Source organism: Triturus cristatus, chromosome 12 (assembly GCF_964204655.1).
Source record: "Triturus cristatus chromosome 12, aTriCri1.1, whole genome shotgun sequence".
Lineage (NCBI taxonomy): Eukaryota > Metazoa > Chordata > Amphibia > Caudata > Salamandridae > Triturus > Triturus cristatus.
In genome coordinates, this window is record NC_140595.1 from 79,839,145 (window position 1) to 79,865,414 (window position 26,270).

Genomic DNA, 26,270 nt, shown 5'->3' on the forward strand with positions numbered 1-26,270 from the left:
TTGCGTTTTATAAGTTAGTATTGAAAAGAAAACTCACATACAGAGAAATTAGGGTCAGAAAGAGTACTCCTGGTGGCAGAATTGAATTTTGGTGATGAACTCTGCTCAGCCTGGTTGAGCACTCTGTTTAGTGTGGGTGAAGAAGTACTGTAGTCATTCAGTTTCTAGTTGATAAACGTGTTGTTCACCTCGAGCTAACTATGATGAGAACCGCTCGTTACGAATTTGAGATATTTAAATGTTCATTTTTAATAGAAGCAATTTTATCAGGGTGTTTTAAGTTTGGCAGAGTCAAGTTAGCGACTGAAAGTGGTATCAACTGGAGTACTCCCGCAGAAGCACCAGTTGATAAGAAAAAGGCTCACGGCCATGAGAATGACAATGAACTAGCACAAAGGTTCCCAATGCTTCGGACATAGCTGGGGAGAGAAGGTCCAACAGGTACGTGTTGAATAATCAGCAACATTCTTGGCATACCAACCTGAAACATTCCTGCAGTGGGACACACGCACACAACAAGGTACATAAACCCGATTACACTGAACTTTAGCACCAGCACGGGTAGGCCACAGGCCTGAGGGAACATAGTAGCCAGAAGCACAGTGTTCTGGACAGAGGAATGTAACCGGTTGAGGACACAGCAACCAATTTCGATCCTAACTATTGTTGGCTGGTAAATCACTAAGGGCAGCTGACTTGACATTCACATACCAGAGCGAGACATTTATGAGAGTGTGGAATGCACATAAAGGGGAAACTACAGAGCACACAAGAGAAAGAATCACTAAGGAAGACAAATTCTATTTACATATAGTCCTTTTTATTGTTTGATCCAGTAGTGCAGTACAATTCTCTAAAGGAAAGGATCTTGGTGCAAAAAGGAAGAATAAGAGTTCCGGACCAAATTAAAAAGCCTTTATAAAAAAATCATTTATACGACTGTACAACAATAATTAACCTATATATTATATATCCTTGTAAACGAGAGTGGGAAATGGTGTGAATTTTCTTCACCTCTAAATCCAAAGGAAGTTAGATGGGGTGGGAAATGCACAAGTGGAGAAGCAGAGTGATCTGCCTCTTAAACCCAATCTCTCATTCTTCTAAAGCTGTATGACACAAGAGGTGGAAAAGGAAAATGGGACTTGTGACAGAAGAAATGTTGGGGAAGAGAAAGAGCTCATTAGGAGGACCAAAAAGTAAAGGCTTAAAGAGTATGAAGGGAAAGAAAACCTTGAGAACTGAAGACCATGCTGACAATGGAGAAACTGAAGATAGCAAAAGGTGGAAAAGAAAATGAGATGGGGACAGAAGTATAGGAGAGAAAATCATACAAGGAGAGGAAAAGAATAAGATCTGGGTGGTAGAATAGTGATAAGGAGAGCGACAGAGGAGACGGAAAATTATGTACACATCTCAAGGTATCTTAATTCTAGGAACAACTTCATCTTCAAACCACAAACCTACCTGCATCATCATTTTAAAAAATATATGAATTTATTTATACAAAAGCAGGTACGGGTATTGTACAACCGCAGTCTCAGAAGGTTGCATCATGCAACAAATATACATTTTCCCCCACAGCACTAGGATTCTAGCTGACCTCTGTGCCGGGGATTAGGGTAACGTTTTTGGATGTTGCAGGGGAACAGGAAAACAAAATCTTGTCAAGAAAGAGCACCTTGTGCAATAATTGTTAGCATATGGGAGATGGCAGGACTCCAATGCCCATATTATATGTCTGTAGTGTATGTACTTTTACCAAAGTGTGCAAAGCGCGGCAGGATCATGGTAGTCACCTGCAGGAGGCTGAGGCTTCATACATATATAGCTCAACTATTATTGCTCTTCGCTGAATTATTCATACCATACGTTTGCATTACAGATTGAATTCCTCCACAGTTAAGGACTACGGTGTGATGCACCTGAAAGGCTTGGATCTAGACACGAAATTAAGAGAAATCTGGAGTAAAAATATCCACCAGCAGAACCTAAAATCCATAAAGGAGAATAAAAATTGATGCCTATAAGTCCTAACTTCTGAATTAAGTCTAAGTAGATGTTTATGCCTCTCACTCAGTTAAGATCAGGGAGTGAATATGGTCTTATGGACGATCAGAAACACGAAGAACTTGGGTAGAAAGTCATACACATTATGCAGAGAGAAAATCTCACTCAAGATTGTATAGCACATTAAACATACTCACTAATACGCTCCTTAGAACAGACACAATGTTCTCACATCTGAAACCTTATAGACAGCTGCAACTAAAGGAACCAATTTTAGAATCCCAGGCATAAGGCTTTCTACTTCTGGTCTCTTTCAGACCTTTGTTGCACAAGGTATGTTGATGTTATCACAAAAATATTATTTAAAAAAACGAATAAAAATGCTATGAACAATACCAGCAACACAAATAGACTCAGCTCTACCAAATTGATCCAGTCAGAATAAAAACCCAACCTGACCACAATAAACCTCTATCATTAAAAGACAGACATAGCTGCACTTATATTTCAAATCTGCAATAAAACATTTGTTATCCTTGTGTATTCTGCTAAACTTCAGAATTTATAACTTGAAAAATTGCATATATTCAGGTATTCGCCTAGTTAGCTTTCATTGGGTTGAAGGACAAAAACAATAGCAATAAGAGATATGGACAAATCAATGAATATTTATATACCCAGGGCACAAGATATTTGAATCACTAGGATGACCAAAGACCGAATTTCCGCACAACGCTTATGGCTCAGGATAAAAAGCACCTTACTCGAAGGAGGAGAACCCTATGGGGATATATGCTCCCAAATTTTACATCTATATTAAACGCATACAATTATTTTGATTAGGCTTCTATTTGTTTGTCAAGATATGTTCATTTCCTAGCACAAACGTTTGAAGTCAATACTGCTGTAACCTCTCAGTTGATAAAGGAGCACATCTATTGGCAGCCAGCAGCAACATGATAATTCAAGGCACATAAGATCTGCTGCAAACGGATACGCACCGAGGGCTAGAGAGAGCTTTCAGCAACAGACAAACAGAAATTCGAGTTTTTTTAGCTAAACTTGGATCAGGTCCATGTGGGTTTACATAGGTTGCTATCGAAAAGCAGATTTGAGCTTAGCAAAACTGCACACAAAAAACGTATGGATTCTTTAAAGTTCCTAACAGAAGTGGCTTTTTAAGGGTAGGAAACTCAAAAAAAGCACAGATTCAGATATAAAAAACAGTCTTAGTGGTCGACAAGAAATAAACATAGTGTAAAACTCTGCCCAAGATGCATTGCACAAACTGAAATAACAAAAAAGGTGGATATGGAGGACAACTTTGTTAATTATTACAAAACAATCATTGTGACAAGTGTGTGCATTGATCTGAAAATTTGAGATTTGTGCACTCTTAGCTGAGCATGCATGAAGGTGTGTGTAAATGCACATGAATGAAGGCAAGTTTGTGAATGTTGGTGCACACATAAAATCACGCATGTAGAATGTCTGTATCTCTTAAAGAAACGGTAAGGAGAATATAGGATGGTGGGTATGCAAAAGAAAGAAATGTGTGTGTGTGTAAATGTGTGTGGGTGGGTGGGTGTACCCAAAGCCGCTCTCTCTGTGCCAGACAGCCAATGTTTCTCTATTCCAAGAATGTATTCCAGAGGTAGAGGATAGGTCACTGAACGCAAAGGCCTCATTATAAAGACAGTATTGGTGGCTGGCCCTAAGTGAGCAGATGAACTGAACATTCAAGAAGAGGTGTCAAACTGGCCAATTCGGTCTGCTGCAGCATCCTACAAATGGGCGTCACCACTCGGGTGACAGATGAGGCGTCACTTACAGTTAAGAAGCCTGCATGAATCCAATTCCATTATTTCACATTTATCACAAAAGTGCGCAGTTTAACATCAGAGCTTTTTTCCCTTTGAAGTAAAAAAAAAAAAAAATTCTTTGCCATTGCCCTTTTAGACAGGTATACAATATTTACGCTCAGTCCAGTATCTTGGCGACAACTGCTGATATCTAGTCCAGTGCACATTAGCCAAGTAATTTCCGAGAGCACTAGTATCTCCCAAGCTCCCAGCTATCCATGGATTCCAGATCAAGACACAAATCAGATGGTGAAGGAGACGCAAACGATACCCTTCCTAAAGGTATTCATGCCGAAACAACACTTGTCATGTTACTGGAAAACATTTGCCATCTATCATCGTTGAGGGATCGGCAGCTGGATTCCATTCTGTTCCTCTAGTCACCAGATATAGTACTCCTCTGGTGTCTGCTCAAAGAGCCCGTGTTCAAAGCAGCACTTAGCAGGAACTGGTCTGCAGGTTACTCTCAGTAAGCAATGACTTGATTGACGAGGGATCATAGGCAGTGTCGAACTCCCCATCAGAACTTAGATCGTCATCGTGTAGTGAAGAGTCTGCGGTTGTGCGAACACTCTTACGCCTGGATAAAGAGAGAGATCATTTTAATACTTTGCCACATAAAACTCTACACATTTAGTTTCCTTCAAGTCTCGCAGTCAAAGCACTTGACAAGAAAAATCAGAATTAAAAGCTCACAATAACACTCCTACTGATTTCGCATACTACTACTGTGCATCTAATTTTTCACTCAATTCCAGTTTGCTTTTTGTTGAGGTCTCTCTGCTTCCAATTGGCTAGCTGTGCTCCACATGCTTTCCAATGTTTCTTTGATGCTCATGATGAACAAGTTCCTTAGCTTAAGTAACGCTTTCTCTGGTGGCTACTTTATTGTTTTTGTGGAATGCTGCGTACTGGAGTAATTCAAAAGGTGAGAAATCCACAGGCAGATGTAGCCATCAAAAACACAGTTTCCAGAAGATTACACCAATGTGCTCTGAGGACGGCCAAAGGCAAACTGTTGCAAACGAAGATAAGACTGAGGCCTGATAAACTGCTGAAGTAGAAATGTGCTGGATGGTATTTTTGAATACAGTGATTATCTTAAATGGAACTCGTTCTCATTCTTAAACCTCTATTCCATCATCTTGAACACAAAGAAAATCTGTGTAAAAAGGAAAAGTTACTTACTTGTAATTCAAGCTCCATCATGTGGATCTTCACAATTGTGGCCCAGAAAGCAGCACAGCTTTAAAAGCTAACTGCCCTGTCCCTTTAGGCATCTAGATTGAACACTGATTAGGCAGTTGACTGGACGTCTATGCTGAAAACTGCACAAGGTGTTAGGTTCTTAATTTAGTTTCCCAGAGCTGAAGGCACATGGCTCATGAATTCAATGAGGAAACCCTTGAAAATGGTAGGATATTCTTTACTTTTCCATGATGCAACCATCACCAATACACTTGAACACCCATTTCCCTTAGTAGAAATGTGCTAATCAAAAAGGTGGAAAAGAGATAAACCGCCACCAGCTAGGCCAACCGATGCCCCTAAGAATTTTGACCCTCTTGTGCATCTGTTCTGGTTTGATACAAAAGCTACAGATGCACTAGATAGATAATGCCACTGTGATGCTACCATTAAAGTGCAATAGCTGGAAAATATGGACCAGCCCTATGAAATCTTTTGATGAAACTGTGTGTTTAGGTTTTCTCAGGGCGTGAAGCTGGCAGGATGCAGCCTTGATTGGCACAGAGATGGGCTGAAGCATTGTAGACTCTGATATATGGTCAAGCAGGAGCTTTAACCAAAGGAAATGATGGACGGAGTGTTGAACATTGCAAACACTCACCCCCAGTCAACTGATCTGGGTTTAATCCATCACCGTTCTTTAGCCCACTCTGCCACCCCAGTTCAGACATGGCCATATGCAAATCAGTCTGACCCTGTGCCTCATGGGAACAGTCCAGCCCGAACTGCCAAACCATGTCTTCCCTGGACCGGAAACAAGCTTCCTAGGACCGGTTTCTGGCATTTCAGCCGTCTTCAGCCAGGCTTGCTTGAATCCAGTGGCAAAGTGAGCAAGGGACTCACGTCTGAGCATACCCTGCCAACTTATGGCGAACAAAGCAAAAACCAAAGGAAATGATGGACGGAGTGTTGAACATTGCAAACACTCACCCCCAGTCAACTGATCTGGGTTTAATCCATCACCGTTCTTTAGGCCACTCTGCCACCCCAGTTCAGACATGGCCATATGCAAATCAGTCTGACCCTGTGCCTCATGGGAACAGTCCAGCCCGAACTGCCAAACCATGTCTTCCCTGGACCGGAAACAAGCTTCCTAGGACCGGTTTCTGGCATTTCAGCCGTCTTCAGCCAGGCTTGCTTGAATCCAGTGGCAAAGTGAGCAAGGGACTCACGTCTGAGCATACCCTGCCAACTTATGGCGAACAAAGCAAAAACCAAAGGAAATGATGGACGGAGTGTTGAACATTGCAAACACTCACCCCCAGTCAACTGATCTGGGTTTAATCCATCACCGTTCTTTAGCCCACTCTGCCACCCCAGTTCAGACATGGCCATATGCAAATCAGTCTGACCCTGTGCCTCATGGTAACAGTCCAGCCCGAACTGCCAAACCATGTCTTCCCTGGACCGAAAACAAGCTTCCTAGGACCGGTTTCTGGCATTTCAGCCGTCTTCAGCCAGGCTTGCTTGAATCCAGTGGCAAAGTGAGCAAGGGACTCACGTCTGAGCATACCCTGCCAACTTATGGCGAACAAAGCAAAAACCAAAGGAAATGATGGACGGAGTGTTGAACATTGCAAACACTCACCCCCAGTCAACTGATCTGGGTTTAATCCATCACCGTTCTTTAGCCCACTCTGCCACCCCAGTTCAGACATGGCCATATGCAAATCAGTCTGACCCTGTGCCTCATGGGAACAGTCCAGCCCGAACTGCCAAACCATGTCTTCCCTGGACCGGAAACAAGCTTCCTAGGACCGGTTTCTGGCATTTCAGCCGTCTTCAGCCAGGCTTGCTTGAATCCAGTGGCAAAGTGAGCAAGGGACTCACGTCTGAGCATACCCTGCCAACTTATGGCGAACAAAGCAAAAACCAAAGGAAATGATGGACGGAGTGTTGAACATTGCAAACACTCGCCCCCAGTCAACTGATCTGGGTTTAATCCATCACCGTTCTTTAGCCCACTCTGCCACCCCAGTTCAGACATGGCCATATGCAAATCAGTCTGACCCTGTGCCTCATGGGAACAGTCCAGCCCGAACTGCCAAACCATGTCTTCCCAGACTGATTTGCATAGGGCCATGTCTGAACTGGGGTGGCAGAGTGGGCTAAAGAACGGTGATGGATTAAACCCAGATCAGTTGACTGGGGGTGAGTGCTTGCAATTTTCAACACTCCATCCATCATTTCCTTTGGTTTTTGCTTTGTTCGCCATAAGTTGGCAGGGTATGCTCAGACGTGAGTCCCTTGCTCACTTTGCCACTGGATTCAACCAAGCCTGGCCGAAGACGGCTGAAATGCCAGAAACCGGTCCTGGGAAGCTTGTTTCCGGGCCAGGAAAGACATGGCTTGGCAGTTCGGGCTGGACTGTTCCCATGAGGCACAGGGTCAGACTGATTTGCATAGGGCCATGTCTGAACTGGGGTGGCAGAGTGGGCTAAAGAACGGTGATGGATTAAACCCAGATCAGTTGACTGGGGGTGAGTGCTTGCAATTTTCAACACTCCATCCATCATTTCCTTTGGTTTTTGCTTTGTTCGCCATAAGTTGGCAGGGTATGCTCAGACGTGAGTCCCTTGCTCACTTTGCCACTGGATTCAAGCAAGCCTGGCCGAAGACGGCTGAAATGCCAGAAACCGGTCCTAGGAAGCTTGTTTCCGGGCCAGGAAAGACATGGCTTGGCAGTTCGGGCTGGACTGTTCCCATGAGGCACAGGGTCAGACTGATTTGCATAGGGCCATGTCTGAACTGGGGTGGCAGAGTGGGCTAAAGAACGGTGATGGATTAAACCCAGATCAGTTGACTGGGGGTGAGTGCTTGCAATTTTCAACACTCCATCCATCATTTCCTTTGGTTTTTGCTTTGTTCGCCATAAGTTGGCAGGGTAGGCTCAGACGTGAGTCCCTTGCTCACTTTGCCACTGGATTCAAGCAAGCCTGGCCGAAGACGGCTGAAATGCCAGAAACCGGTCCTAGGAAGCTTGTTTCCGGGCCAGGAAAGACATGGCTTGGCAGTTCGGGCTGGACTGTTCCCATGAGGCACAGGGTCAGACTGATTTGCATAGGGCCATGTCTGAACTGGGGTGGCAGAGTGGGCTAAAGAACGGTGATGGATTAAACCCAGATCAGTTGACTGGGGGTGAGTGCTTGCAATTTTCAACACTCCATCCATCATTTCCTTTGGTTTTTGCTTTGTTCGCCATAAGTTGGCAGGGTAGGCTCAGACGGGAGTCCCTTGCTCACTTTGCCACTGGATTCAAGCAAGCCTGGCCGAAGACGGCTGAAATGCCAGAAACCGGTCCTAGGAAGCTTGTTTCCGGTCCAGGAAAGACATGGCTTGGCAGTTCGGGCTGGACTGTTCCCATGAGGCACAGGGTCAGACTGATTTGCATAGGGCCATGTCTGAACTGGGGTGGCAGAGTGGGCTAAAGAACGGTGATGGATTAAACCCAGATCAGTTGACTGGGGGTGAGTGCTTGCAATTTTCAACACTCCATCCATCATTTCCTTTGGTTTTTGCAAGCAGGAGCTTTGGCATTACCATGGTGACCAGTTGGTTAAGTATTTTTCGATATTGAGGAATGAAGAGAGTTTTTGGTGAGTCAGAGAAATTCATTCTCCAGGGAGGCACATCAAAGAGCACAAGCTCCTAAGTTTAATAGCCATTCTATGAAGCCTTTTATAGTCTTGATTTCTTGACTCTCTGGTAATGATGAGTGTCTCCAGAATGGTGAGTGGCGAAATCACCTTCCAGAAACACCGGAACTAAAAGATCTACCTCAATACTAAAAAAAGATAGCTTCATAAAACAGAAACCTGGGGCGCTGTACATTTTATAGGAAGGTAGAAGATTTGAAGGATTCAAGCTTCATGAACTGCAACCTCTTTGAGGAAGGAGAACCAGTTTAGGAATGTCCTCTATGGCCAATTCTAATCTGAATGATCATGAGAAGTACTTCCTGTTTAGTCATACTATACGTGCTGATAGGTCGGGCAGTACCAAAAGGCAGGGATCACCTTCACTTGGATTAAGTATTATTTTGTCAGGAACCTGGAGAGTCCCCATACGTGCGATGTTTCTGGGCTGGAATCTGGATAGAAGGCACTTGTGCATTTGATTTTATATAGGGTATAAAATGGAGCTGGTACTACATTCCCCATTTCACCAGTAAGGGATATTTGGATAATGTGCATAGATTCTAAAGGTCATGACCGGAGTTCAGAGATGAGGGTACTATTTCCTAAGAGAATTTTGGTACCTATTTTTTTCCTATTGCTCCAATGACCCCGCTCTAAAGACCTGAAAACAGGAAAGTCAGAGGGGCTAGACCTCCTCCGCCTTATGCCTGAGCAGCTGGGACTAAGGCCTATATTGTACTGGAAGAGTCCCAATGCAAACAAAGGATCATCCTTTGGGAGGTGTGGTATTTAGTATCCTTCGCTTTAAAGGTTCAAAATGGGAGCGGATTCTTGTGGAAACAGAATGCTAGATAATTGACTACTCTTTAGTTAAAAGGGCTTTTGAGGAGGTAAACCTGAAGAACAGTCCTGAGTCAAGAGCTTGCTTTGTCTTTTGAATGACTAAGAGAAACTCCTTGATGGAGTGTTGGCGATCCTGATACAGTAAAGACTTGGTAAAAGTGTTTGTTTCTTGCACCGGCAGAGGGCAGAGATATTGGGAATAGATCATTTCAACTGAGATGTCTATAGCCTTGATTCAAGTTGTGTGGCTACGACATCTAGGGTGGACTTAAACACTGTATCCTTATTACCATAACAGCAGGGCAAACCCATTTTAAGCACTCATGGTGCCCTTAATGGTAAAAGGGCAAAGATTATAAACATTCAACAACTCACCATTATATTTTCATATATGCCCAGGAATACTTTAAAATTAGAAGTTTGTACCTCTACAATTTTACTCTGTACTTTTTAAAAGGACCTTTTCTACAAGCAGTCCCAGGAACTCACGATTGACAGCATGTGCACATGAAGACAAATAAAAAACGAACTGCAAAAATAAACCACTTTCAGAAAACACCTGAAAACATTCAAACATGATTGTGCATTAGGCAATACCCATCGTGGAGTACAGGAGGTGGAAATAAAGGGAATGAGACACAAGGATACAAAACCGAGGCCAGCACACAAGGGTGGTGGCCTCGCTAAAAATGTAAATTTAAAGTATCGTCTTTTTCAGAATCTTTTCTTTAGTCCTACCTGCAGTGCAACCATGTAGATAGGAAGAGCAAGGGCAGAGCTATTTACAGACTTGGTAAGAGACATGGCTTTTTTTAAAATATGTTTTTAGTGCACTTGTTAGGTTTTAGAGTGTTGGGAGGGCCTTTGTTTTGTGCAAGCTGAAATAATATTTTTTTCCAATCTATTGTGATCGATTCATGCAGTATGATTTTTTCTATTATCAATTATGCAGTTCTTGATTTTTTGGTTTACAACTTTGTTAGGTCTCGCCTTAGACTGCAACTGTTTCGAGACACATTGTTAGCTTACCGTGGGCTTACAGCCCGCTTGTGTCGTACCACAGGTTGGCTTCCTTGTTACTCATTTGCTTGATTATTCGTCAGCTTCCGTAGACCTTCCTCCCTCTTCTTGCTTTTGTCCCTCCCCTGAAGCATGGATGCATTACTTGTGCCCCACCACTGCTCATTTTTCAGGCAGTACTCTTTTCTTTTTGTTGAGGTACTTCATACTTTATGAGAGAGTGCATGTTTTTTCCATCTGTATTCATCCTGTACTTCTCCCCATTCAAAGTTACCTTTTCATGCTCTCCCTCAGTTGGCCTTCTTGCTTCCTTCCCACCCATCTTCCCATGCAGTTCTTGCTTCCCCCACCATCCCCTTGTCAGTTTACTCCCCAGCCCGCCCACCCTCCGTTGTCCATCGGCTTCCTCAGCTCAACCCACCACCCTCTGTTAGTGTGTTTCCCCATCAACTTCCACCCACTCTGTGTTGTCTGCTTATGCAGCCCCTCCAACCCATCTTCCCTTGTTTGGGTTTCCCCATCCCCTACTGCTCACCCTTTGTTGTCTGTGTGCTTCCCCCCATGTCCTCCAGATAACCTCTGTTGTCAGAGTGCTTCCATAGCCCTTACTGCCCACACTCTGTTGTCAGCTTGCTGCCCTATCTTTCCACCGCTGTCTGTGAGCTTTCGCAGTCACTCCTCACCACAATTCATTATCAGCTTCTTCCTAAAGCCCCACCCATCCTCCGTTGTCAGCTTGCTGTCCCATCCCCTTCCAGTGACCCTCTGTTGTCACATTGCTGCACCATTAAATGTTGCCAGCTTGCTCCCCATTCCCTTCCACTGACTCTCTGTTGTCAGATAACTGCGCCATCAAATGTTGTCAGCTCGCTGCTCAAGACCCAGACCAAACCTCCAATGTCAGCTAGCTACTCCTGCCCCTAACGCCAATCTCCCGTTGTCATCTTGCACTTAGCCAACCACCCACCCTCCATTGTCAGCTTGCTTCCCTGACCCTCCCCCTATTGTCATTGTTCTGTCCTATCCACTCTTGTTCACTCTGTTGTCCTTGTGCTTCCCCACTGTCTTTCATGTGGCCTCTCCATCCGCCCGCAACCATCTTTCTTCCGCCTTTGCTCCGTTTTGCCTCATTGTCAAGCCCACTACAACATTTTTGTTTTTTTAAATTAAAAAAAAGCAATTAGCACTAACTGCATCATACCGCTTTTTAAATATTATTTTTAGCCACACAGCACAGCAGCTGCATTGCTGCACAGTGTAGCTAAAAATAATTGCCTATAACTCTCATAGGTGAGACCTAGTTGCTTTGATGATGCTTTTTTTTAATGAACTAGCTTCCTCTAGGTAATGTGAAATTAGTGGCGCCAAGGAAAATATTTTGGCATATTCCCCGTGTAATTAGAATATCTGAAATGTAATAATTAAGATATAGCATACTGCATGCATTAACATTTTGTGGCTAGTAAGCCTTTACATTTTCTCTTTGCCTTACATTGATAGTTTTCCCTTTGTGTTGAATCTGTACATGCACATGGAGTGAGCTATAGAAAATAAAAGGGCTTGACAAAACAAAGCAATATCAGGCGCCACCAAAGAAAATATTTGACTGGTCCTCCCAGCTAATCAACTGAAGACATCAGGAACCCTTTTGTTACTTGCTGGTGTTCTATTATTCATGTCTTCCTTTATTGCTTGTAATTATAGCTTGCCAGCTGCCCTTTATATGTTCAGATGAGGCTGGAGGGGTTGCCAACTCCAAGGGCGTGTGCTCTGCCAGCACAGATCTTGAATCCAGGTCTCACCTGCATCCCACTCCCTGGGTGAGGAAGTTTCATACACTCCCTTTGCCATGCACCTCGTGACCCAAGCAATGTCTGAGCCAAGGCAAATGAGCAAATCAAAAAGTACTATCTTGCTTCACATCTGGACTGACAAAATATGCAGGAGTTCTCTGTCGTGCTTCCCTATATCTGCATTTGGCTACTCTTATGCACCATGTGCACACATTTATACGTGTGTGGCACACAATCTTTTACCAAGTCGTATTTATTCCTCTCTAGAGCTTTAATATTGTATTACACAAACAAGCTCCACTTGACCTCCCGAATAATGACATCATTCCCCACCAATACGTTATTCAATAAACCTTCAGCTCAATGATGTTACATATACTTCATGGATTCTCTCGCCTTGTCTCACCTTTCACTTCCATGAGTAGACATCCCACTTTAAAAGGTTTTGTGTCTAGCACAGATTTATCACATACTCCATAAATTGTTTTGCAAGATTTGTCACCTCATCACATATCCTGTGCCCTTTGCAGCTTCTATCACACACCGTATATTTCCTTCACAACACCTCCCACCTCATTAGAAGCTGAATGTCCTTCAAACTACTATCATGCCACAGCATGACTGTTCAGCGTCCAGTTTTCACTAGCATGCTTCAGCACCCTATATTTTTCATTTTGAAAAGAACTATTAAAAGGGACCCAAGCCGGCTGCCATTTTTAAAGCTAGTTTCATTCGAATTAGGTTAGATTTAAAAAAAATGTTTGGGTCAGGGAATAGTCAAGAGATATATATGAATTCATATCCAAATATGTCCAATTTTGGGGAACACTCTATTCTCTACAATATCAACCATACACCTGTTCTCCTCTGGAACACACATCGCAAGCCATTTATCTTGAGAACCTTCAAAAACTCATCTTCTACAGCCTTCCTACCTGCTCTTCCCCACAGCCTCGGCCACTAATCTTAACCCCATAGACTGAAAAGTTGAGAAGGCCCAACCACCTTCCAAGCCTGAACATTATTTTAAAAGCTATAATTACTCGGCGTCAAATGAACCCACAATTATTTTTTTAGTGGCCTGCAAGAGGTTTATAACTAGATGTGATATTTCCTCATAACAGCAGTCCTGGACAACAACTTTATATATCACACAATACGATTTGACCCTCCCACTTGTGCTCATAACACACCCCTCTCCAAAGATTGCCCATTACCTACAGCAAAGGACTACCTACTTTATCTTACCCACAAGCTTCTCTTCACACAACATTTACTCATCCTAGATAAGCAGCCATTCCATCTCAAGTATCAAAAGGGAAAGAATCACATGCCTTATGAGGAACCTCTATTAGAGAACTCGGGTCTTTCTCTGAAGCACGCATCACTTACCATGTGTCCTTCTCCAAAGCTTTCACGCGTGCTTGAAGCTGTTCATTAATTTCATGTTGTTCTTCGAGATCCCTTAATGCTTTCTTCCTCAGGCCTTCCAAACGCTCAATCTCCTCCTCAGCTTCGTCCACCTGCCTCTTCAGAGCTTTCACCCGTAAATTGAGCTGGAATTGTGGGAAAAAAAAAGATGTTTAACAAAAAGAGTTAAGAACTGGCAAGGAAGAAGTAAAGATGCCTGGGTTCCACAACAGAAAACTGGAACAGAAAAACAATGGTCGTGGCAGTATTCTCATGAGGGAACATCACTCCACATCTTTGTTAACGGCCAAATGTAGATCGAATATCACAAGAAAAAAAAAAATCAAAAGAGAACTAGTAACTTACATCATGGGAAGATGAACAAAAAGAAAAGATGCATTTCTATTGGAGGAGGAGGAGACAAAAGTAACATCAAGAGGGGTAGCATGAGGGGTGTCCTAAAATTAGGAATAGGAGGAAATAGAGTAATAAAGCAACCTATGAACAGACTAAGGCTAGGACATCCAAGTACAGGACGCAAACACATTTTTGAGTAACGCACCTGGTCCTTCTGATCATTGACATGCAGTCTTTCGTCGTCGAGCTGGATAGTGAACTCTTTCACTTTCCTTTCTAATTTACGATTTGAAGACAACAGCGTATTCTTCTCTCTGGAAAATGTAGCAAAAATAACTGCATAATGCACATATGATTATGTAGGAATCAATGGTATATATCTAGGGCCATCAAATGTCACCTAGTTTGAGCACCTGGGGCGCACGCAATACCTTTTTGAACAAACACACAATTAATCGCACATAGCCAGCAACTCATCAATACCCCACCCCTGGCCCAGAGTTGCATACCTCTCCTCGGTCTGCAGTCTGTCTTGCAGCTCTTGAACGCGTGACTCCAGCTGTGACACACTTGCGTTCGGTTTCTGAAGTCCCTCTGAGCTGGCCAGGCGGCTCTTCAGGTCTTTGTTCTGGTAGGATGAGAGATACAAACAGAATGTTATGTGAATGAAGAGACTAGCATGCAGGACTTGACAATGCTACTACCTCTCCCACTCCCCGTCACCAAATCTAATCATCTTCACACTGCAGTGACAAACGCATCAACCGGTGGCCAGTCCTGCGAGAACTGGTGGTCCGAGTCACCTTTCGGTTGGGTGATTGGCTTCAGAATAAATAGGAGTACCTGACGTATTTCCTGGCTGTGGCAATGAAACAAGGACAATCTAAACAAAGGCAAATAATCTGAAGTCGCCTCTAATCATGTATGGACAACACGACTGTGGCATGACTTTAGTAAAAAGTGATGCTGTCTGGGGAAGCTAGCGGTGCCATTATCCAGACTAAACAGCTGAAGCTATGTGGAGAGTCTCCAGGACCACTACAGGAGCCTTGCAAAAACACCATATTTGGAGATAAAGTATGAATCTTTAACTTTAGTTATTGAGTGAGATATATGCTGGCATGAGACAGAGAGAGGATCAAAAATAAATTCTGCCACCTAGTCTAGGAGCTGGACTACTGGTTCTGATCAAGGCTGATTTCTATATGGCGGGTCTTTGGCTCCCTCTAGAGTGAGACCATGAGTGAAACAGGATGGACTGGAATGTGGCCTGTGCGACAGACGATGGCTGAGATGAATTCAAGCATTCCTTCAATCGCTTACTTTATAGTTATATTCTGGCATCTCCCAAGGAGACTCCAAACATAGGGGTGTCTTTCAGAGCTGGATGAGTTACCATGACCCAACCAAGCGCCCACTGCCCCGCAGTAGTAGCAGCTTCCTGTGATGTGGGCCTGCATCGAAAATGTTTGCAAGGGAAACTTTTGGTTTCCAGTTCAGCCTGGCATAATGGTGGTGGAAATGACAGCAGGAAAACATAGTACGAGTGGAACCATAAGCATACAAAGGAAGTAGCGTTACTGCGTAATTCGCGATGCTGTGTTTTTAAGCCTGAAACGTAAAACATTAGTGCGCTGTTACCATAATAGTAATCACTTAAATGTCACGCATGCAAACGAAAATAATGTTCCCATCTGTCCAACATGTGCTCTCCATGCCACTGGAAACAAGCTATCCTGGCTGAAGAGGGGGGTGAAACCCCGAAACCGGTCCTAGGATGCTGGTTTCCAGTCCAGGGAGGACCTGGCTTGGCAGTTCAGGCTGGACTGTTCCCATGAGGCACAGGGTCAAGACTGATTTGCATATGGCTGGGTTCAAACTGGAATGGCATGGTGAGCAAAAAAACGATGGATTTAGGCCCAGATCTCTGTACTGGGGTGAATGTATGATATTGTTCTGCATTCTGTCCAACTGTTGTTTTTGCATTTGTCACCCCGAGTGAGACGGGTTTGCCCAAACGTGGGTCCCGTGCTCTCCATGCCACTGGAATCAAGCTATCCTGGCAGAAGAGGGGTGAAACCCCGAAACTGGTCCTAGGATGCTTGTTTCCAGTCCAGGAAGGACCTGGCTTGGCAGTTCTGGCTGAACTGTTCCCATGAGGCACAGGGTCAAGACCGATTTGCATATTGCTGAGTCCAAACTGGAATGGCATGGTGAACAAAAAAATGATGGATTTAGGCCCAGATCTTTGTAATGGGGTGAATGTATGATATTGTTCTGCATTCTGTCCATCAACTGTTCTTTTTGCAACATGTGATCAAAGCATTCCTAGTGCATCTACTTTTAATACAATGGAGCAGTGCACTCTGAAGTACACAAAGTTTTTGCTGGTGACAAAAGCTGGAGTTCTCTAGACCCCAGGGGCAGGTACAGTAGCGTGCACTGTAGCTGGTTAAATCCACAGAACAAGGACAGCTGCGGGTTAGAGCAAAATATTAAAAATAATTTCTTGGAGCACAGAGGTGAATGTTTAAGGATTGGAAGGTTAGATTAGCTAGAAAAGTGAACATGATCCTCTGTATGTTCCTCCTTGGAACACATCTGCGATTGATAGAGGGTCTGGACATGCACAATACACAAAGATACACATACACTTTTTTCTTTCCACAGTTCATAGTGAGGTTTCTTTTGGCTAGTTCTGGCAGGGCAGTGCCATTCCTTCTAGAACTGAAAAAGTGAATCCCTTCTTTAGTTGTACTTGATAACATGTATAAAACAATGTTGCTCATTTCAGGACTATAGAAATATGCATAAATATAGAATTGGTGTGCATCCGTCAATGCTTTTTTCCTGCTTCCACAAGGGACTGTTGCCCACACAAAAGCTAGGAGGCAGAGCAAAAAAGGCATGGATTCCAGATCTATAAAAACGGGCATAGATCCGTGCGAGACCCTTTTGGGGAGATTGCTGGGCGGCCAGAGGTTGCCGAGCAGTACCCCATGTGGGAACTGTTGTTTAATATTAGTTTTCAAAAACCACAACACTGGTAAACAGCAAATTGGATAGTCAAGAGACTCCCTTTAGGGACTAACTCTTTCATGGTAGCGAGAGTGACTGGTTTCGCCTTACTGCAAAAGGTGGTTGGAGTCGGAGATTCAAAACCAGTGTGACACATGTTATACTCTGTAACTTCAATGTCAAGCCAGTGCTCTACTAAATAGTAGATTTAAACACGAGATAATCTAGTAAAATCAGAAACTCCTATTGTCTTCCGGACCCAAGTTACAACCCAAGTCCCTCAGGCATTAGGCTCTAAGATTTTATTTAACAGAGCCCTCTTTTGAGTGCCATCCTGTGGGTGTGCTTCAGGCGGGTTCTTAACTATTTGTAAATATTCAGGTATCTTTAAGAGACAAGGGTTACTGGCATGCTACAGCTAAGGAGACTGGTATTCGGGATGTACCTGACCACCTGGGAAACCCAAGGGATGCTGAGAATGAAAGTAAAAATCCCCAAGAAAAGTCCTAATCCAGAAAACAAAATGGACACTTAAGAATAGCTATTCCCAAAAACCACCACCCACACAACAAGGTACCAAACTACTGAAAATATCGCAAGTGTTCCTGGTGATGTTCTGGTATACAGTGAGAGACAAAGGTCTATTTGCTGGTTTAAAAAGACCAGTTAAGGGCCCAACTGGCCTCTTCTAGTTTAGAGGAAATGTATATGATAAAGGGCCGGTTCCCATAATGCATCTCCTGGGCATCTTTTCCTGTAGGCCCGGTATCTCTGGCTCTACCAATGGTTGTGATGGGCACCAAAGCAGACCTGACAAACTATATAATATGAATCTTATAAGGGGTCAGAGGAACACCAGGGACAATCTCTTACACCCAATACTAGACTAAAAGGTGTTCTGCCATGGATCCATTATATTCTGGTTGTTTCAGTAGAAAGGGCAGTGATTAGACAGGAAAACGGAGGACAGAACACATTCAAGAGGGAGCTGAATCGAACAGTTCAGATTGAGTGCCACTGAGTACAACATGCAATAAATTGAAACAAAATGGTGATAGAAATGTTTAGGGACATTTTATGACTAAAATGGTAAAAGGGCAGGCACTGGGTGCCTCCATTTATAAATAAGACTAAAGGCATGGAGCCATATTTCAGGTATTTTCATCTCCGTATTACAACAAAGATAGTTTAATAATGTGTCTAACCATCCAGGGTGAAACTAGAGGCCATTAAGCAACCTAAACCGTCTTCCAAGACAATCATTTGTCTGTTCACTGGTATATGGCTACTCACCGGACAGCATTAAAGAGATCTTTTCTCTGAGCTTGGCTTTTATGCTTTAACATTCCACCATACCAATGTGGACATCTTCATTAACATCCTGTCTTCACCATAAAACATAAGTTATCCAGGCATTTCCATACATCACGCAAGGCTAGAGAGGTTCTGCATCCAGGCTGCCGCATTCTTATTGTAGATTACAAAAGTCTCATTTTTCTGAATTGTTTTCAGGAAGCAGACCCCACAATCTAGCATCTTCTACCTTCAGAATTCTGCCCTCAAACACACTTATTTACCTGGGATCCTCAAAAGACCACACGCTCACTGGATTTTAAGGTTCTACCTGGGACAGTATCATTTGGCTTTCCAAGGCTCCAGATGCTATTACTGCACTGTTTTAAAGACTGAGGTCACGGCCCTGAACTTGACCATCTCTTCTAAACGAAACCTGTGATGCCTTTGAAGTCTATAAGGTATATAATGCTGGTAGCCAATATTTATAACTACCTGGTCTACAGGACTTGGCATACCTCACAGTCTGATGGGCAGCTCAACGCCACCTGGGATGTATGGCTTCTGCCTGCTTAATTACACATTCCTGTGAGAATGATGTGCCCTTCCACTGGGAGTAAGCCGTGGCGAAACCTTGCTCAGCATCTCTCGCCTGCAGTTCTCAAATATACACATCCATTTGTTGGAACTTCTCGGCTATGCTACTTTCCACCACTCTCCAGTGCATAGATGCCCAAGATGTGCCGTGGACAATTTTGCTAGCATCATTACTTCTTAAGGTAGATATTTAGTGATCTCACTGACTCAGACTTTCCAACAAAACCAAAAAAAATTTATAAATACTGTGGTTTTGGGGACAGTGGCTAACATTTGAGCTGGACAACCCTGAGCTCAGAGGAAGGATCTGATCAATAAGAGCTCCTAGTATTTGTTTATATTAAAGTTTGGACCAAGGCTACAATCTTCAGAAATCCCATTGTTATGTACTGTTGGAAAACAAGCCACTGTGCAAGGAAAGGAGCTTTAATTACCTGGAAAATTAACACAAGGACTAGCTGCCTTAGACCTGTGTGGAAGACAACAAGGTTGAAGAAGAACACATGTCCAGAGTTTATAGGGTCTGCTCACTACATGGCTGGAACTAAATCGGAGAAGATGACAATGGTCTGTCCCAACTAAGTATTAAGGAACATGTCTAAGTCATCATCAAAAGACTAATCCTGAAGGTGCTGCTCCCCTTCCTGAACTTTGTGAATGCCTCTATGGCCCATTCTGGAGAAATGTAGAAGGCATTTTTCTAGGAAATCTGATGGCCAGAGCTGGCTGCTCTGAATGGGGAACCAAGTTAACTATAATACTTCAACTTATGGTTCAGGAACCAGCACCACCTGAAGGTGAATTCCCCTTGTCGGGCAGCCCTATCGTTTTCAAGAAATGCCACCTATTCTAGTAAGGCCTGTGAGTGCCCCCGCCACCTAAACATTTAAACTGTAACCCTTAGTTCTTGCATCGTGGCAAATAAAGTTCAATGGTTTGCATTGGACACCAATAACAAAATACCCAGCCCATTTCCAAATACCAGCTGCACTCTTAACATTAACTAGTCTACTGAAGTGTGTCTCCCCCAGTTGAAATCAACAAAGCCTGAGGCCCTGGTACACAGAACACCCGGCCCTGGTACACAGAACATCCTAGTAATTAGAAACACTGCCCAGGTTCCACTGATCAAACCAGCATTCGCTTCCTGACCTGCCCTCTCCAGCATGGCTAGGGGATCCCTAATCACTTTGCTGCTGCCTTAGGTCGGATGTACTGAGTTTGAATCCAGTGCTGTAGGAAACTAATACAAAGAGTTAACAAAAACATACTTTGTGGTATACCACCTGGTACCCTTTCAAGTTTGTTGTCCAAAGCAAAGAACCTAGCACCTTTTTACAGCTGAAGATACCTCAATGTGACTCATGGCATACTGCTGAATCCTCACAATTCACAACGTTTTGAAGAGTCATAAGCAGGAATACCAGTATCCATTGAAGAGTTACTATAGTGCTCAAGAACCCAAAACGTTTGTGGTAAAAGTGAAGAGTAACCATTCCCTACATCTGTCAAAAAGGTCATTAATAAAAAGGGATTTCAAGATCTCAGCATGATTTCTCAAGCAAAATGTTTCAAAAAGAACAAACCAAGGTATTACTTATCCAAGAAAACCACCTGGGCTTAGTAAGCTTGTCCACCTCAATGTGGGCTGCCTTCTATATAACATTAACTGGTGATGCATCAGGTAGACAACTAGACCAAGTATCTTCATTATTTTCAAAAAGGTGGGGTCTTTCATTTCTGGTGGAACATGAATTTTTAGTATTGTATTTATGTGCGGCCTCCCCCAAGATACTAGGAGTAATAAGGACCATGAAATCGACTCAGCATCTAAAAGAAAGCAAAAGCAGATGGCTTAGAACTGGTCTTTCATTTGTGGGTTAGTAAAATCAGGACTTTTGCTTATCCTGGTATACGGTACTAAACAAACCACTAATGGTACCGTTCATCAGAACGTCAAAAGAAATAGTGATCTGCCCAGAAAAAAGGACAGGCTATACCTAGCACGCAGCTGGCTGCAGCCTGCACCACTGTCAAAAATGTACTGTCCACAATGGAAGAATGGCATACAGGCAAAAGCATAATTAAAGTGCTATGTTTGCATCAGTTATAAACAATAAATTGATTTGTGAAAGGTTCTCATCTACAGACACAGATGGTGGGATCCTGTCTCTTCTGGAACTGAATGGGGAACGTGATGGGTGGTATGCATGAAAAGTGAGGAAAAGGCTTGTGGTGAGGCTGTCTGACACTGAAGCACAACCGGCTACATTTTCATTTGCTAAGGAGACAGAAATTGTAATTGTACACGGACTACATGAAGCAACTACAGGGAAGGAGTTGAAATATGCGAGTTTTACTGAATATTAAAAATTCAAGCGGATAGACGGGCCGCCCTCGGTACGCAGAAGGGAGAAGAATGGAAATGGGAGCCCTCATCCTATGCAGAACAGAAGAGGAGCGGGTGCGGCCCGGGGTGGCTCTCAGATAGCACTTCTCAAGTCACAAGGCAGGAATGCTGTCCCCACTGTAACACAATGAAATGAAGTAGGTCAGAGCATACATTACCAATGTTGCAATGTATTTAGCATTGTTCCAGTGTATTCTGGAATATTTTTCAATGTTGGATAGTGACTCAAGGTAAGCTAAACTGTTTAATAACATTCTGGACTAACAACTGAAAAGCTATCACTGTATCCTCTTCCCTTCGCAAACCCTGCCCTCCACTCACACAGGTGTGCCAAAGTTACAATCCCTTCTGTAAACTTAATTTTGGTTATTATTCACTGTTCTTGCTCTACATCAACGCTGCAGAGGTTTTTATGTATCCTTTTTTAAACAAACTTGTCCACATTACTAAAAATGCAAAAATCATATAATTTCATACAGCAGACAACACTTACCTGCCTCTCTAATGAAATTTTATCTAACTCCAGGTCCTGTTTCCCCGATCGCTCCTGCATGAGTTCAGCTCGCAGCTGGTCCATCTGCCACAAAAAAAGGACATAATAAAACATGTGGGACATGTTCGAATAAAGACACAAATACTTGGCCTGCCAGTGGAGACTTAACATTCTACCTACAAAAATAAGACTCCTTTATTTTCTACACTCCCAGAAATAATTGACAATATCAGTCAAGCTATAAAAATTCAATGTCACTTTCTTTTTGATTGAGGATGTTGGGCCCTTGTGCAAATATTTTAGTCTTTGTGAGAAGTTTATTTTACTAACTTTCTAATTACCTTTATATTACTGATGTTGAGCACGGAGCACTCATTAAGCATCAACAAGCCACCACAACCATAAGGAAAATTCACTAAAGATAGATTTGGCTTTGGTCTGATCGCTCTACGGGTATACAGGGAAGGAAAGATCGCCACTAGAATGCTCAGTATGTGAGCCGTGAAGGCTTCAGGAAAGCCCAGACGAGCAATGCCTTGAAAGACAATATATTTCATACTTCTTACAGGAGAACCACTACCAAAACACATTTACTGCAAGAAGAATCATCCCTTATCTGAGTATAGGAATCAGAACTTATATGAACAGCACTCCTAACGAGATAGATTAACGTACCGATAGTTGGGCTTGATAAATTGCCATTGACTCCTTGTGAGCAGATTGTGGCAAGAAACATGTTGACCTTTCATGAACCAAGGATTCATTGATATCCTTTTGGGTTCAACGTTGGCTTTTCATTTTGGCACACGTTCGCAGTATGAATGAAGAATTTCTTTTTTAAAGTCCATAGCCAATTTCAATTTCACCTATTCCCAATCTACCACTCTATTTTCCATCGCTCTCCGAAGCTTGGGGCAGGGCATAATTCAACTGCTTTCCTAAGGCAGTTCTGGGTAAGGAAGAAGATCACCGGCAAAGAACCCACTTGGAGGGGCCCTCTGGGCACAACAGCGCCTGTTTAACGAGGAGCAAGGCGGATGATAAAGCATGCCACTTCGGTGGGTGACGGCTCATTTATCTGATATGGGATGGTTCCTCTATCTGACCTTTCACTAGATTTGAAATACCAATGAAGTATTAAACCTCCAACACAACAGCACACTACATTTTTGTCTGATGATTAGACTAGGATTGTACAACCAACAGCAAAACTCGGAGGTTTGATAAACTCAATAAAAGAGTTGCACTACTGGAGACTAAGACATTGGAGGTGGCTAAGCAAGAAACTCGGAAATCCCCAAAATTGACAAGATGAATTAAGAGATGATGGGCCAATTGAAGGGTGCAAAGCCTTGACCTGTGGAACTGAATTTCTTGAGAAGTCAGTTACACCACACCAGGGCGCATATTCCTCTTGTTTACTCTTAGCAACTAATCATTATGCTTTACCTCCCAAGAGTGTTAGATATCATAATGTGGCTCCCTTCGTCGTCTGAAGCTGCCCATCAGTTAAGCATATAGTACATGCATCCCCCATTCTTGCATGTCAAGCCATTTTTCAAATTCAATAGTCACAGTATGTGATGCTAGTATCACATATATAGTAAAAGAAATATATAGGTACTGGTTCGAAGTTGAAAGAAAAAAACACAAGGAAAGGAATAGGGAGCAGGGTTTATACAAAAGCTGACAAGATATACAACGCAATAGGGAAGTAACAGTCTGATTTTGAAATTATCAGGTTTTAAAAACTCTTCACGAATTCACTGCAGGTCTTAAATAATAACCCATTTGGTAGAGCTGTGTACGCAGCAGGAATATGAACATGGTCACGGGGAGGCGTGGCTAGCCGGGCCATTTAAAAGCTTATGTAATTAGGACCAAATGAAACCGCGTCTCGAAAAAATGTTGTACTATTATATAATTGTATCCACAATACATAATTTTAGATCTCCAGGGAGCTTGTGAATCTGTAGTCAAACAACAAACATCAAAATGAGAAGTTGAAGCATGAAAGCAATTACAAGTCAGCAATAATTTTGTGCGTCATGTAATCTATGGAGAACAGGAGCAAGTCACGCTGCAGACAATTACACGGACTGAAGTGCTGGAAGCATTTTACGGAGACGGTGTAGGCTGCCAATAAAGCTTGATGAAGCTGTGCCTGATACGGTTCCCACCAATAGTACAACTCAGCATGCTCTGCCTCCAAACTGACGAAGTTAAATTAAATTTCACTAAACTGGTCTGCAATTACATACCAAGTGTTCTTCTCAGGCGTAAGCAAAGCAAGGGCGTAACTATCCCAAGCAGCCTATGTAAAGGAGCTTTGCATTTTTAGAAGAGTAAAGGAGAATCGTTCCAGACTAATGGGACATTTCTGCGCATCGGCTGCGAAAATGGGAAATATCCTGAAGGTTGTTAAATAAGTCCAGAGAGCGACACTGCACTCGGAGAGGTGAACAAGTCCCACAAATCACAGCACGCACGAGGAAGGGGCACGAGTTACCAAAGGGCCATCGATGAGAGGCTGGACACAGGGATGGGCCTGGATACTGGTGAAGTCCCAGTACACCAAAAGGTGAACATAGGGAACGTATGAGGCAGAAGTCAGTGAAGATCCAAGTTTGGATTTAGAGATGGGACAGAGGGCTGAAAAAATGCCAAAGCTTTGATCCTGCTTAGGGAAGAGGAGTTTCAAAAGAAGAAGACAGTAGTATTCCTCTTTCTCCTCATACCATAAGTAGGCCTGGACGGTAAACTTCGCTTGCGGAGTTTTTCCCACTCTGCGCGGGGTTCCAAAAAAACTCTGCATAGCGGCGCAGAGTTTTGCCTCTCTTGCAGCTGGCCAGCGTTAAGATGGCAAGCGCGAGTGAGGAAAATTCAATGCTAGACTACTTCCAGGCGAGATTTCTCAACACGGGCAGTCGCGGCAGGTAGTTACAGCTCGCATTGGAAAGCCCGCCGCTTGTGTTGAGGAAGCTGCCGCTCGAATAGAACATCTACTCGAGTGGCAGAAAGAAGCTGCGCCCTCTTGCGCTGCACGTGGTGTCGTCTGCGCTGATTTTACTGTGCAGGACAGACACTCAGCGCTAAAATCAGCGGAAGTTGCGTGACTTACCTCACTCCTCCACTTGTAGAACTTCACGAAGCGTAGCAGAGCAGAGTTTTATTGTCACTGCGGAACCCCGCGAACTAAGCCCAGGCCTAACCATAAGCACTTTTGAGATGGGTTAATATGAGCCTATATACAAGGTCTGTTGTGTGTCAATTTACCGCTCACTGCAATCACTACACGTCACTGTGCAAGTCTGTCACTCCTATTTGTTAAGACTGTCCTCCTTAGCTAGCTCATTCGAAATATATGCAATAAACCTATACAGTAATTTTCTATTGGGCAAAGTAGGTATCTGCATTTTCACTCACACCGTTCAGTGTGCGGATGAAGAGTTCGTTACCTGGTCTCTACTCCTGTTAATCCGGTCAGTTAAAAGCTCCACCGTGCTCTTCTCTTCTTCCAGCTCCACCTCCAGGCGCTTTACCTTGTCCTGCACACGAAGCACACATGCAAAGGCATTTGTTACACACAATGAGTGACGTTTTACAGACAAATACATCCGAGTACAGGCACCTATTACTTACCGAACTACATCCTCGAACCTCCCAAAACAATTTTAATTAATAGTATATCAGTGATAAAATCTGAACGTAACACCCCACCCCGAACAGCAGATTCAGATAACGTGTGAGCAGTCATTCCCCCCTCCACCTACCCCCAACTGCTTACATTCTATAATTCAGAGAATATGTCGGGTGGTAATGCTAGTGACTACACCCGAGACGAGCAGCTCAAGTAACACACTCATATAAGTTGCCCGGGTCTCAAACTACACCTTGGCTTCAGGTAGAGCAGGAGGGTGTGTGTCGAGATGTGGTCATTTAAATAGAGAAACAGAAGTTATTCTCTAATATTCTCAGCCCATTCTGCAATGTAGTAATTCTTGGGAACTTCTGCCACCTGGCGGCAGCCGAGGGAACTACTCTGGCGCAGTGCTACAACAGAGAAGGAAGCTCTCTCTCTCTCTCTCTCTCTCTGTCTAGCACAGGTCACACCCTTGACCCGAGAATGCCTGACCATCTTGTTCAACATTTCAGTCAGTTAGTGAAGTGGAAAGTATATAAATTTTTGCGGAATGGGACTGGGGTTTACGTCCCGGGTGCGTGATGTATTAGGAGTAGCCAACAGAATTTGCATACATAAGTAAGCTAATCGCTGGT

At 43.4% G+C, this 26,270-nt stretch overlaps 1 protein-coding gene across 3 annotated transcripts in view; it reads right to left on the reverse strand.

Annotated features, from left to right (window-relative positions):
* Window positions 1-798: 798 nt before the first annotated feature.
* The window catches only part of CGN (cingulin), a 235,070-nt gene continuing 209,598 nt past the window's right edge, over window positions 799-26,270 (reverse strand). For all 3 annotated transcript variants that reach the window (XM_085639426.1, XM_085639428.1, XM_085639427.1), the window contains 6 exons: window positions 25,451-25,540; window positions 21,993-22,076; window positions 14,691-14,809; window positions 14,387-14,495; window positions 13,807-13,970; window positions 799-4,452 (listed from right to left, as the gene is read on the reverse strand). In XM_085639426.1, coding sequence (XP_085495552.1) covers window positions 4,311-4,452; window positions 13,807-13,970; window positions 14,387-14,495; window positions 14,691-14,809; window positions 21,993-22,076; window positions 25,451-25,540 — 708 coding nt within the window. In that variant the 3' untranslated portion in view covers window positions 799-4,310. The remainder of the gene's footprint in view (window positions 4,453-13,806; window positions 13,971-14,386; window positions 14,496-14,690; window positions 14,810-21,992; window positions 22,077-25,450; window positions 25,541-26,270) is intronic.